General features: G+C 47.9%; 1 protein-coding gene across 1 annotated transcript in view; it reads right to left on the minus strand.

Moving 5' to 3' along the window:
• Nucleotides 1–15,308, minus strand: part of LOC134928725 (uncharacterized) — a 440,900-nt gene that overhangs the window by 396,857 nt on the left and 28,735 nt on the right. The window contains exon 4 of the mRNA XM_063924741.1: nt 11,347–11,461. Coding sequence (XP_063780811.1) covers nt 11,347–11,461 — 115 coding nt within the window. The remainder of the gene's footprint in view (nt 1–11,346; nt 11,462–15,308) is intronic.

Here is a 15,308-nt window from a genome sequence, read left to right on the forward strand (position 1 = left end):
ACATACATACTAGTTACGAGTATACTATCTCTTTATCAACCAGTCTATATTAGCAGCAGACACAGTACAGTGCGGTAGTTCACGGCTGTGGCTACCTCTGTGTCGGCACTCGGCAGCCCGTCCATAATTGTATATACCACCTAACCGTGGTTTTTTTTTCTTTCTTTATACATACATACTAGTTACGAGTATACTATCTCTTTATCAACCAGTCTATATATTAGCAGCAGACACAGTACAGTGCGGTAGTTCACGGCTGTGGCTACCTCTGTGTCGGCACTCGGCAGCCCGTCCATAATTGTATATACCACCTAACCGTGGTTTTTTTTTCTTTCTTTATACATACATACTAGTTACGAGTATACTATCTCTTTATCAACCAGTCTATATATTAGCAGCAGACACAGTACAGTGCGGTAGTTCACAGCTGTGGCTACCTCTGTGTCGGCACTCGGCAGCCCGTCCATAATTGTATATACCACCTAACCGTGGTTTTTTTTTCTTTCTTTATACATACATACTAGTTACGAGTATACTATCTCTTTATCAACCAGTCTATATATTAGCAGCAGACACAGTACAGTGCGGTAGTTCACGGCTGTGGCTACCTCTGTGTCGGCACTCGGCAGCCCGTCCATAATTGTATATACCACCTAACCGTGGTTTTTTTTTCTTTCTTTATACATACATACTAGTTACGAGTATACTATCTCTTTATCAACCAGTCTATATATTAGCAGCAGACACAGTACAGTGCGGTAGTTCACGGCTGTGGCTACCTCTGTGTCGGCACTCGGCAGCCCGTCCATAATTGTATATACCACCTAACCGTGGTTTTTTTTTCTTTCTTTATACATACATACTAGTTACGAGTATACTATCTCTTTATCAACCAGTCTATATATTAGCAGCAGACACAGTACAGTGCGGTAGTTCACGGCTGTGGCTACCTCTGTGTCGGCACTCGGCAGCCCGTCCATAATTGTATATACCACCTAACCGTGGTTTTTTTTCTTTCTTTATACATACATACTAGTTACGAGTATACTATCTCTTTATCAACCAGTCTATATATTAGCAGCAGACACAGTACAGTGCGGTAGTTCACGGCTGTGGCTACCTCTGTGTCGGCACTCGGCAGCCCGTCCATAATTGTATACTAGTATCCAATCCATCCATCTCCATTGTTTACCTGAGGTGCCTTTTAGTTGTGCCTATTAAAATATGGAGAACAAAAATGTTGAGGTTCCAAAATTAGGGAAAGATCAAGATCCACTTCCACCTCGTGCTGAAGCTGCTGCCACTAGTCATGGCCGAGACGATGAAATGCCAGCAACGTCGTCTGCCAAGGCCGATGCCCAATGTCATAGTACAGAGCATGTCAAATCCAAAACACCAAATATCAGTAAAAAAAGGACTCCAAAACCTAAAATAAAATTGTCGGAGGAGAAGCGTAAACTTGCCAATATGCCATTTACCACACGGAGTGGCAAGGAACGGCTGAGGCCCTGGCCTATGTTCATGGCTAGTGGTTCAGCTTCACATGAGGATGGAAGCACTCAGCCTCTCGCTAGAAAAATGAAAAGACTAAAGCTGGCAAAAGCAGTAGCACCGCAAAGAACTGTGCGTTCTTCGAAATCCCAAATCCACAAGGAGAGTCCGACTCCAATTGTGTCGGTTGCGATGCCTGACCTTCCCAACACTGGACGTGAAGAGCATGCGCCTTCCACCATTTGCACGCCCCCTGCAAGTGATGGAAGGAGCACCCGCAGTCCAGTTCCTGATAGTCAGATTGAAGATGTCAGTGTTGAAGTACACCAAGATGAGGAGGATATGGGTGTTGCTGGCGCTGGGGAGGAAATTGACCAGGAGGATTCTGATGGTGAGGTGGTTTGTTTAAGTCAGGCACCCGGGGAGACACCTGTTGTCCGTGGTAGGAATATGGCCGTTGACATGCCTGGTGAAAATACCAAAAAAATCAGCTCTTCGGTGTGGAAGTATTTCACCAGAAATGCGGACAACAGGTGTCAAGCCGTGTGTTCCCTTTGTCAAGCTGTAATAAGTAGGGGTAAGGACGTTAACCACCTCGGAACATCCTCCCTTATACGTCACCTGCAGCGCATTCATAATAAGTCAGTGACAAGTTCAAAAACTTTGGGTGACAGCGGAAGCAGTCCACTGACCAGTAAATCCCTTCCTCTTGTAACCAAGCTCACGCAAACCACCCCACCAACTCCCTCAGTGTCAATTTCCTCCTTCCCCAGGAATGCCAATAGTCCTGCAGGCAATGTCACTGGCAATTCTGACGAGTCCTCTCCTGCCTGGGATTCCTCCGATGCATCCTTGCGTGTAACGCCTACTGCTGCTGGCGCTGCTGTTGTTGCTGCTGGGAGTCGATGGTCATCCCAGAAGGGAAGTCGTAAGCACACTTTTACTACTTCCACCAAGCAATTGACTGTCCAACAGTCCTTTGCGAGGAAGATGAAATATCACAGCAGTCATCCTGTTGCAAAGCGGATAACTGAGGCCTTGACAACTATGTTGGTGTTAGACGTGCGTCCGGTATCCGCCGTTAGTTCACAGGGAACTAGACAATTTCTTGAGGTAGTGTGCCCCCGTTACCAAATACCATCTAGGTTCCACTTCTCTAGGCAGGCGATACCGAGAATGTACACGGGCGTCAGAAAAAGACTCACCAGTGTCCTAAAAAATGCAGTTGTACCCAATGTCCACTTAACCACGGACATGTGGACAAGTGGAGCAGGGCAGGGTCAGGACTATATGACTGTGACAGCCCACTGGGTAGATGTATGGACTCCCGCCGCAAGAACAGCAGCGGCGGCACCAGTAGCAGCATCTCGCAAACGCCAACTCTTTCCTAGGCAGGCTACGCTTTGTATCACCGGTTTCCAGAATACGCACACAGCTGAAAACCTCTTACGGCAACTGAGGAAGATCATCGCGGAATGGCTTACCCCAATTGGACTCTCCTGTGGATTTGTGGCATCGGACAACGCCAGCAATATTGTGTGTGCATTAAATATGGGCAAATTCCAGCACGTCCCATGTTTTGCACATACCTTGAATTTGGTGGTGCAGAATTTTTTAAAAAACGACAGGGGCGTGCAAGAGATGCTGTCGGTGGCCAGAAGAATTGCGGGACACTTTCGGCGTACAGGCACCACGTACAGAAAACTGGAGCACCACCAAAAACTACTGAACCTGCCCTGCCATCATCTGAAGCAAGAAGTGGTAACGAGGTGGAATTCAACCCTGTATATGCTTCAGAGGTTGGAGGAGCAGCAAAAGGCCATTCAAGCCTATACAATTGAGCACGATATAGGAGGTGGGATGCACCTGTCTCAAGCGCAGTGGAGAATGATTTCAACGTTGTGCAAGGTTCTGATGCCCTTTGAACTTGCCACACGTGAAGTCAGTTCAGACACTGCCAGCCTGAGTCAGGTCATTCCCCTCATCAGGCTTTTGCAGAAGAAGCTGGAGACATTGAAGGAGGAGCTAACACGGAGCGATTCCGCTAGGCATGTGGGACTTGTGGATGGAGCCCTTAATTCGCTTAGCAAGGATTCACGGGTGGTCAATCTGTTGAAATCAGAGCACTACATTTTGGCCACCGTGCTCGATCCTAGATTTAAAGCCTACCTTGGATCTCTCTTTCCGGCAGACACAAGTCTGCTGGGGTTCAAACACCTGCTGGTGAGTAAATTGTCAAGTCAAGCGGAACGCGACCTGTCAACAACATCTCCTCCTTCACATTCTCCCGCAACTGGGGGTGCGAGGAAAAGGCTCAGAATTCCGAGCCCACCCGCTGGCGGTGATGCAGGGCAGTCTGGAGCGACTGCTGATGCTGACATCTGGTCCGGACTGAAGGACCTGACAACGATTACGGACATGTCGTCTACTGTCACTGCATATGATTCTCTCCCCATTGAAAGAATGGTGGAGGATTATATGAGTGACCGCATCCAAGTAGGCACGTCACACAGTCCGTACTTATACTGGCAGGAAAAAGAGGCAATTTGGAGGCCCTTGCACAAACTGGCTTTATTCTACCTAAGTTGCCCTCCCACAAGTGTGTACTCCGAAAGAGTGTTTAGTGCCGCCGCTCACCTTGTCAGCAATCGGCGTACGAGGTTACATCCAGAAAATGTGGAGAAGATGATGTTCATTAAAATGAATTATAATCAATTCCTCCGTGGAGACATTGACCAGCAGCAATTGCCTCCACAAAGTACACAGGGAGCTGAGATGGTGGATTCCAGTGGGGACGAATTGATAATCTGTGAGGAGGGGGATGTACACGGTGATATATCGGAGGATGATGATGAGGTGGACATCTTGCCTCTGTAGAGCCAGTTTGTGCAAGGAGAGATTAATTGCTTCTTTTTTGGTGGGGGTCCAAACCAACCCGTCATATCAGTCACAGTCGTGTGGCAGACCCTGTCACTGAAATGATGGGTTGGTTAAAGTGTGCATGTCCTGTTTATACAACATAAGGGTGGGTGGGAGGGCCCAAGGACAATTCCATCTTGCACCTCTTTTTTCTTTTCTTTTTCTTTGCGTCATGTGCTGTTTGGGGAGGGTTTTTTGGAAGGGACATCCTGCGTGACACTGCAGTGCCACTCCTAGATGGGCCCGGTGTTTGTGTCGGCCACTAGGGTCGCTTATCTTACTCACACAGCTACCTCATTGCGCCTCTTTTTTTCTTTGCGTCATGTGCTGTTTGGGGAGGGTTTTTTGGAAGGGACATCCTGCGTGACACTGCAGTGACACTCCTAGATGGGCCCGGTGTTTGTGTCGGCCACTAGGGTCGCTTATCTTACTCACACGGCTACCTCATTGCGCCTCTTTTTTTCTTTGCGTCATGTGCTGTTTGGGGAGGGTTTTTTGGAAGGGACATCCTGCGTGACACTGCAGTGCCACTCCTAGATGGGCCCGGTGTTTGTGTCGGCAACTAGGGTCGCTTATCTTACTCACACAGCTACCTCATTGCGCCTCTTTTTTTCTTTGCGTCATGTGCTGTTTGGGGAGGGTTTTTTGGAAGGGACATCCTGCGTGACACTGCAGTGACACTCCTAGATGGGCCCGGTGTTTGTGTCGGCCACTAGGGTCGCTTATCTTACTCACACAGCTACCTCATTGCGCCTCTTTTTTTCTTTGCGTCATGTGCTGTTTGGGGAGGGTTTTTTGGAAGGGACATCCTGCGTGACACTGCAGTGCCACTCCTAGATGGGCCCGGTGTTTGTGTCGGCCACTAGGGTCGCTAATCTTACTCACACAGCTACCTCATTGCGCCTCTTTTTTTCTTTGCGTCATGTGCTGTTTGGGGAGGGTTTTTTGGAAGGGCCATCCTGCGTGACACTGCAGTGCCACTCCTAGATGGGCCCGGTGTTTGTGTCGGCCACTAGGGTCGCTTATCTTACTCACACAGCGACCTCGGTGCAAATTTTAGGACTAAAATTAATATTGTGAGGTGTGAGGTATTCAGAATAGACTGAAAATGAGTGGAAATTATGGTTTTTGAGGTTAATAATACTTTGGGATCAAAATGACCGCCAAATTCTATGATTTAAGCTGTTTTTTAGGTTTTTTGGAAAAAAACACCCGAATCCAAAACACACCCGAATCCGACAAAAAAAATTCGGTGAGGTTTTGCCAAAACGCGGTCGAACCCAAAACACGGCCGCGGAACCGAACCCAAAACCAAAACACAAAACCCGAAAAATTTCCGGCGCTCATCTCTAGTGTGTACTCCGAAAGAGTGTTTAGTGCAGCCGCTCACCTTGTCAGCAATCGGCGTACGAGGTTACTTCCAGAAAATGTGGAGAAGATGATGTTTATCAAAATGAATTATAATCAATTCCTCCGTGGAGACATTCACCAGCAGCAATTGCCTCCAGAAAGTACACAGGGACCTGAGATGGTGGATTCCAGTGGGGACGAATTAATAATCTGTGAGGAGGGGGATGTACACAGTGAAAAGGGTGAGGAATCGGAGGATGATGATGAGGTGGACATCTTGCCTCTGTAGAGCCAGTTTGTGCAAGGAGAGATTGATTGCTTCTTTTTTTGGTGGGGGCCCAAACCAACCAGTCATTTCAGTCACAGTCGTGTGGCAGACCCTGTCGCTGAAATGATGGGTTTTTTAAAGTGTGCATGTCCTGTTTATACAACATAAGGGTGGGTGGGAGGGCCCAAGGACAATTCCATCTTGCACCTCTTTTTTCTTTAATTTTTCTTTGCATCATGTGCTGTTTGGGGACAATTTTTTTGAAGTGCCATCCTGCCTGACACTGCAGTGCCACTCCTAGATGGGCCAGGTGTTTGTGTCGGCCACTTGTGTCGCTTAGCTTAGTCACACAGCGACCTTGGTGCGCCTCTTTTTTTCTTTGCATCATGTGCTGTTTGGGGACAATTTTTTTTAAGTGCCATCCTGCCTGACACTGCAGTGCCACTCCTAGATGGGCCAGGTGTTTGTGTCGGCCACTTGTGTCGCTTAGCTTAGTCACACAGCGACCTTGGTGCGCCTCTTTTTTTCTTTGCATCATGTGCTGTTTGGGGACAATTTTTTTAACCTGCCATCATGTCTGACACTGCAGTGTCACTCCTAGATGGGCCAGGTGTTTGTGTCGGCCACTTGTGTCGCTTAGCTTAGTCATCCAGCAACCTTGGTGCAAATTTTAGGACTAAAAATAATATTGTGAGGTGTGAGGTGTTCAGAATAGACTGAAAATTAGTGTAAATCATGGTTATTGAGGTTAATAATACTATGGGATCAAAATGACCCCCAAATTCTATGATTTAAGCTGTTTTTTAGGGTTTTTTGTAAAAAAAAAAACGAATCCAAAACACACCCGAATCCGACAAAAAATTTTCAGGGAGGTTTTGCCAAAACGCGTCCGAATCCAAAACACGGCCGCGAAACCGAATCCAAAACCAAAACACAAAACCCGAAAAATGTCCGGTGCACATCATTAGCAACGGGGGTCCAGAATGACCTGCCATGGGCTACCGTCTCTACGCTTCTGAATACGCTAGTTACTAAACTAACGCCCCCTATGGGACCTCCTATGCCGGTCCAACCGTATATGGTCCCCGCGGCAGATTGTTCACTCAGTTATGAACCAGTCCCTGACTTCTAAAAAGTCTAACCCTCGCCCGCCTAAGACCAAGGAGTCCTCTAAGTGGGCCATTACTTCCTCACAATCCACTGCTGTCACTGACACCTCGTCTGATGAGGATGGCATTTACACTGACCCCACAGATTCTGACACTGATAATACTGATGGGGATAGTAGTTCACAAGTGGATGTTCCTGATCTTTTGGAGGCTATTAAGTTGATTCTACAGATTACGGATGATCCCGAGCCATCCGTTCCTCCTAAGAAACCAGATAGATTCAAGCGTCAGAAGGTGGTTAAACAAGTTTTACCTCACTCTGATCACCTGGTTGATATACGTCAGGAATCCTGGGAAAAATCCAGGTAAGAAGTTCGTGCCTCACAAGAAGCTGCTTGCTCGCTATCCCCTCGTGCCAGAGCTGTCTAAAAATTGGGAGACACCTCCTCCAGTGGACTCGCATGTGGCAAGGATGGTGGTTTCCTCAGCTCTGCCTGTCACTACTGTCACGTCTCTGAAAGAGCCTATGGATAAACATGTGGAGGGTTGTCTGAAAGCGATTTACACCCTCACGGGTGCTGCGCATAGGCCCACTATTGCAGCGACATGTGCTGCAGAAGCTTTTGAAGCGTGGGCACAGGAGTTGGAAGCTGAAATCTAGTCTGGCCATGCTAGACAAAACTTGTCATATATTGTCACAGCTTCTCACTATATTAAAGAGGCGGCTTCTGATGCCGGTATCCTAGCAGCCAAGGCCTCTACTACATCAGTCCTGGCTCGCCAGATATTGTGGCTGAGATCCTGGTCTGTGGATCTGGACTCTAGAAAAACCCTGGAGGTACTCCCTTTTAAGGGAAATATCCTGTTCGGAGAGGACTTAAATAAGATAGTGGCTGATTTGGCTACTGCCAAAACAGTCTGTCTGCCAAGTACTGCTCCTTCTGTGACGAAGGCTGAAAGTACTTCCTTTCGTCCTTCAGGTAAAGCAAAAGGTCAGGCGTACAACAAGCAGACCCGCACTTCCAAACCTGGTAAGCCAAAGCCCAAAAGAGCCTGGGCTGCCCGTCAGCCAGCTTCAAAGACCGATAAGCCTGCCGCATGAGGGGGCGGGCCTCCCCATGGGGGACCCCAGGGTGGGGGGCCGGCTTCTAGGGTATACCCAGGAATGGTTGAAGACTACTTCAGATGCCTGGGTACGGGAAGTTGTCATTCGAGGTTACGCCATAACCTTAAAAAACCGTCCCCCTCATCGATTTTGCCTGACAGACGTCCCTTCGGACCAGACAAAGACTCTTCATTCGGTGGTACAGACCCTCCTGGACACAGGAGTGGTAGTACAGGTGCCTCTTGCTCAGAGGGGCCAGGGGTATTATTCTCCGCTGTTTCTAGTCCCAAAACCGAATGGGTCCTCCCGGCCCATTCTCAACCTCAAGGCATTGATGGCCTTGGAACCTGGGGATTATATGGTCTCCCTGGACATACAGGATGCTTACCTGCATATCCCTATAGCAGTGTCGCATCAGCAATACTTGAGGTTTGCGGTTGGCAACCTCCATTACCAGTTTCGGGCTTTACCTTTTGGTTTAACCACGGCTCTGCGAGTCTTCACCAAGGTTATGGCGGTAATGATGGCGGTACTCCGCTGTCAAGGGGTCAGGATCCTACCGTATCTGGACGACTTGTTGATCCTGGCAAATTCCCCAGAAATTCTCCTACGTCACCTAGATCTGACTGTCCGGTTTCTGCAAGCCCACGGGTGGCTCATCAACTGAAAGAAATCCTCCCAGGTCCCTGCTCAGAGCATGGTGCACCTGGGAGCACTATTGGACACTCACAACCAACGGTTGTTCTTGTCTTAGGAGAAAGTCCTGATGCTTCAGGACAGGATTCGTTGCTTCCTCTCTTGTCCGCAAGTGTCGATACATTCGGCGATGCAGGTGCTGGGCCTCATGGTGTCAGCATTTGACATGGGAGAGTATGCACAATTCCATTCTCGCCCTCTCCAGAGGATGATTCTGGCCAAGTGGGACGACCTGCCTCACCGGATCAGGTCTCCTATGATCTCTTTGACTCCGGAGTTTCATCTGTCGCTGTGCTGGTGGCTCCAGGACCAACGATTGTGCAGGGGTTGTCCCTTCTGGATACCCAACTGGGTCCTCTTAACAACGGATGCTAGTTTACGGGGTTGGGGTGCGGTGTTGGAGCAACACTCCCTTCAGGGTCGGTGGACCAAGGAGGAGTCTCTCCTCCCGATCAACATTCTGGAATTGCGGGCGGTCTTCAACTCATTGAACCTGGCCCAGCATTTAATACAGAACCGTCCTGTTCAGGTACAGTCGGACAACGCCACACACAGTGGCTTACATAAATCATCGAGGCGGAACTCGAAGCCGCTTAGCAATGAAGGAAGTCACCGCTCCATTCCCACTCCAGGCAACTCCGTCTCCTATCACTAAGGGAACGCAGGGGGTGACACCAAAATGCTGGCTGCTCTCAGTGACATGGGGACGGGTGCTACAGTGTGAGGCCACACCCCCTTTCCACGCTACCAAGTGGGGGCTATTATCCGCACCTGGTGTCGCCATCCCCAGTTGCTGCCACTGGCTCCACTATAGGAAACAAATACTGCGCCTCTGCTACATGTTGTTGGGATCAAAAGCAAATAAGGAATATGAATGGCTCAGTGTGTAAGAGCACTGACAGCTAGTGTCTCCAGCTGCTGACCCAGTGATTCGCAATCCTGGGACCAAGTCATCTTATCTGCAGCGTTATATGTGCCAACGCGGAGGCTCAGTCAGCCAGGGTACCTGTCGTTGGAGGAGTTTTCGGTGCTGTATTCATCTATTGCATGAGCTTAGAGGTTTATGGGCCTAATTCAGACCTGATCGCAGCAAAAAATTTGTTAGCAGATGGGTAAAACCATGTGCACTGCAGGTGGGGCATATGTAACATGTGCAGAGAGAGTTAGATTTGGGTGGGGTGTGTTCAAACTGAAATCTAAATTGCAGTGTAAAAATAAAGCAGCCAGTATTTACCCTGCACAGACATAATATAACCCACCCAAATCTAACTCTCTCTGCACATGTTACATCTGCCCCTCCTGCAGTGCACATGGTTTTGCCCATCTGTTAACAAATTTGCTGCTGCGATCAACTCTGAATTACCCTCTACTGTATGTCAGTAATAAGTCAGTCAGGCAGCCTTCAGGGATGATACAACGAAGTGTTTATTAATGCTGAGCAGTGACAAATGATTTACACATTATTATTACTATTATTATTATTTATTATTATCCTTTATTTATATGGCGCCACAAGGGTTCCGCAGCACCCAATTACAGAGTACATAAATAATCAAACAGGAAAACAGCAACTTACAGTTGATGACAGTATAGGACAAGTACAGGGTAAATAGACATAGCTACATCAGCAGATGACACTGGAATAAGTATTAGGTGGCAGAAGACTGCTGGATGTGGTACAGTTGAAGATTATTAAAGTAAGACAAAGGATTAGCACATGAGGGAAGAGGGCCCTGCTCGTGGGAGCTCACATTACAGCGCGTCATCCCCTCTACAGTCCCTCTATAGACCAGATACGATCCTGGCTCCATCTGACCAGTCCCTGGGGGTCATTACGAGTTGATCGCTAGCTGCTGTTGTTTGCAGCGCAGCGATCAGGCTAAAAATCGGCATTTATGCGTATGCACCGCAATGTGCAGGCGCGTCATACAGGTACAATGAGCATTGTGGGCTTGCACAGAGTGTAACGAACATTCCAGTCGCACGGCCGAACGCAGGAAGATTGACATGAAGGCGTTTCTGGGTGTCAACTGACCGTTTTCAGGGAGTGCTTAGAAAAACGCAGGCGTGGCAGAAAAAATGCAGGCGTGGCTGGGCGTTCGCTGGGCGGGTGTGTGACGTCAAAAGCCATCCCTCCGTCGCTAGAATCAACGCACACGAAGAGTAACTATAGGGCTGATCTTGTTTTGCACAAAAAGATTTTGCAGGCGCTCTGCTGCACAAGCATTCGCACTTCTGCAAAGCGAAAATACACTCCCCGGTGGGCGGCGGCATAGCGTTTGCACGGCTGCTAAAATCTGCTAGCGAGCGACCAACTCGGAATGACCCCCAGTGTTCCTGGGTATTATGAGCATCTACCAGCAGACGTGATTGGGCAGTGACTCCTGCTCATGTTCATAGACCTCCACCTCGCACACGTGCAGGAACTTATGTGCACCAGGAATGACTACGCTGACGTAGCGACCTTCCATCCCGTTACAGCAGAGCGTGGTGATGTGACCGGTCCTGGTGATGACGCCACAGCTGCGGACACAGGAGAAGAGGAGAGAGGATGATGGGAGATGTTATGTGATTGGCAGAAGCTGCACAACGAGATATTTTATACAAGAATAAACAGACTTGGGGGTCTATTTATTATTCAATATTTGCAGGCTATCCCTCAACAACACCTGGGTGATATCAGCAACTGTTATCAACCAAATGTACTGTACAATGAACGGACCCCAGCAGATATCTCCATAGCTCCCTGACAGCAGAAGAATATATAAGAGCAGAGGCGGATTGGTCATAGGGTCTACAGGGAAGATTCCCGGTGGGCCGACGCACCCGTGGGGCCTGTTTTGTTTGAGGACATGTGGTCCTTTTTATAGACATAATGAATAAGATGCAAAATAATTTGCATATATGAAAATGACTTTGCCACTTAGCCTGTGATTGCAGATGATCTAGTGTATACTCTGTCTGCCTGCTTGGCTGACATATAAGATTGAGGGAATAGTGATTGGGATACGGTTGGTGTAATAAGCAAGAAAATATATATTTCTAAAGAATGATATAGTTTCCTAAATTCTGAAGGTGTATCATATAATGTGCTCATAATATTTAATTTTATTTCCTTTTAACTTCCCCCTTGATGCTGGACATGCCCACTATCTGGAAAGTCTTGGGGGGAGGGTGCTGCTACCATGGCCCATGGCTAGACCTTACACCTCTGGTGCTGCCCATGTGGGGCCACTAGTACAAATTTTACCAGGGCCGCTTTTTGTTCCCAATCCGCCCCTGTATAAGAGTATATAAAAGTAGGTAAGTATTCTCAGTGTTCTTATATATCCCATCAGTCACCTCAACTAAACCCTATAACAACATGTATTACCTCACAAAGCGCAGACCCTCCAACATGACCCATTTTACATGTAATGCATCCCATCACTCATCGCAGACATAATGGCGTTTATTAACATTGTATGCACGAAGAAAGAGATCCCAGGAGTCCTCCTGCGCACGTGCTGAGTGATGAACGCGGTGCGGGGGGTGCTGGGAGCATTCCTATTGGATCCCTCTCAGGGGCAAGCAAAAAAAGAAACCCATAGGCTTATGTAGGTTAATGCCATCTACAGATGACGTTGCCCACCGCGCCCGCACTCCGGATTGTATCGCATTCCAGAGCTTGGTGCCTATGTGGCACCCCATATCTGTGGAACTACATGTCCCAGCATGTCCGTGACTGAAGTCACTGGGGACATGCAGCCCACAACACACAGCCTTTTACCAAAGAAACTGCAGGGACAACGTGGGCTAATGCAGCTGGATACAATACGTTGCTGCCAGTCTCCTGATTGGATGCTCTAAGAGCGGGAATCCCGGACAGAGAATGTTGCCCTGGACAGAGAAAATAGGATTTTGGTTACCTACCGGTAAATTATTTTCTCGTAGCCCGTAGAGGATGCTGGGGTCCACATTAATACCATGGGGTATAGACGGGTCCACCAGGAGCCATTGGCACTTTAAGAGTTTGAGAGTGTGGGCTGGCTCCTCCCTCTATGCCCCTCCTACCAGACTCAGTCTAGAAACTGTGCCCGAGGAGACGGACATCTTTGAGAGAAGGATTTAACACAGATAGTGGTGAGATTCATACCAGCTCACACATACAAGGCACGTCAAGCTAACCAGCTTGAAAAATGCAGCAACCGCTGAAACATTACTTACCAAGTAACAGTGCAGTACTCAACTAAAACGCAGTTGTACTGAACCAAATAATGATAGCAGGAAAATGAATCGCTGGGCGTACGCCCAGCGTCCTCTACGGCAGGGGTGGGGAACCTTTTTTCTACCGAGGGCCATTTGGATATTTCTAAAATCCTTCAGGGGCCATACAAGTATGCCCCCGCCAAAAAAATGGGTGTGACAGTTAAAATGGGACGTGATACACATATGCCCCCAATAGTGCAGTGCCAGATCCACAATTGCCCCCACAGTGCCAGGTATACAAATGCCCCCACAGTGCCAGGTATACAAATGCCCCCACAGTGCCAGGTATACAAATGCCCCTCACAGTGCCAGGTATACAGATGCCTCCACAGTGCCAGGTATACAAATGCCCCCACAGTGCCAGGTATACAGATGTCCACATAGTGCCAGGTATACAGATGCCCCCACAGTGCCAGGTATACAAATGCCCCTCACAGTGCCAGGTATACAGATGTCCCCACAGTGCCAGGTATACAGATGCCCCCACAGTGCCAGGTATACAGATGCCCCCACAGTGCCAGGTATACAGATGTCCCCCCACAGTGCCAGGTATACAGATGTCCCCCCGTCCCGCTTACCGCTACTTTCGGCGGGGACACGGAGGAGAGCGCGGCTATGTTGGGCGGCAGTGTGTAAGACTTGAAACCGGCCGCCGGTTCGAGAGCCAATCAGAGCTCGCGGACCTGCAGCCGCGGCTCCTGATTGGCTGCCGGTCCGCAAGCTCAGATAGGCTCACGAACCAAGTGAAAATTCCAGGCGCTATGATTTATACAAATGCGTAAGCAGCTCTCTCAGGGGCAATTGGTATTTCGCCCCTGAAATAGAAACAGACAGACCAAAAAAATGAGAAAGCGCTATTCACATTTGATGTGGATTTTATTTATCCTTAAAAATCAATTTTCACTAAAAAGCACATAGTATGTATTCAATTTAAATGCCGGCCGGCAATGCACAAACAGTAAATATAAAAATATTACAATAAACTCAGTAATAATAATCTTGATATTTCCTTTCACCTGTATATTATAAGTACAATGACTCTGATTTATAATCTGTCTATATTATGACAGAGATTCACATGCATACAATGTATCCACCTTAGGATCTTCTCATGTTAGTATGTTGTTACTATTATAGCCAGGCAATTGTTGGACTTGTGCCTCTGTAACAATATTAAACCATGCTGGTATCCATGAATCCCGGGTTAATGGAGTGCATGTATTTCACAGTGGATTTTTGTGATAAATTTGTTTAAAGATGTTAATTGCAGTTCATAAATAAAGTTAATACATGTATGGTGATTTTGCCACTGTATAAATAATATTAAATGAAAGTACCGTACAGATGCCTCTGTTCAAACGCACTGATTAAATTGCTGCTCCTGGCTGGTGTTCCGCAATTGCCTTTAGTTGGAGTTGAACGGCTTTTATCCGCGGTGTGTTCTCTTTTTCCTCCCGGCCGGTAAACACTATCCCCGGCCTTATCCGGAGTCCGAGAACGGGTGATGTTGAAGATTTCTGCTCTCCACAAGGGCTGTGCTCAGTTTTTCCTCCCGGCCGGTAAGCACTCCCCTCGGCCTTATCCGGAGTCCGTGAGCCGATGGTGGTAAAAGTTTCTCCTCTCCACAAGGACTGTGCTCAGCTGGCTGGCTGGTAAACTCGGTCTACAATGCAATGTGACCAGAGATGCTGACAGCCGAGGGGAGTGCTTACCGGCCGGGAGGAAAAACTGAGCACAGCCCTTGTGGAGAGCAGAAATCTTCAACATCACCCGTTCTCGGACTCCGGATAAGGCCGGGGATAGTGTTTACCGGCCGGGAGGAAAAAGAGAACACACCGCGGATAAAAGCCGTTCAACTCCAACTAAAGGCAATTGCGGAACACCAGCCAGGAGCAGCAATTTAATCAGTGCGTTTGAACAGAGGCATCTGTACGGTACTTTCATTTAATATTATTTATACAGTGGCAAAATCACCATACATGTATTAACTTTATTTATGAACTGCAATTAACATCTTTAAACAAATTTATCACAAAAATCCACTGTGAAATACATGCACTCCATTAACCCGGGATTCATGGATACCAGCATGGTTTAATATTGTTACAGAGGCACAAGTCCA

This window comes from Pseudophryne corroboree, chromosome 5 (assembly GCF_028390025.1).
Source record: "Pseudophryne corroboree isolate aPseCor3 chromosome 5, aPseCor3.hap2, whole genome shotgun sequence".
In the NCBI taxonomy this organism is placed as follows: Eukaryota; Metazoa; Chordata; class Amphibia; order Anura; family Myobatrachidae; genus Pseudophryne; species Pseudophryne corroboree.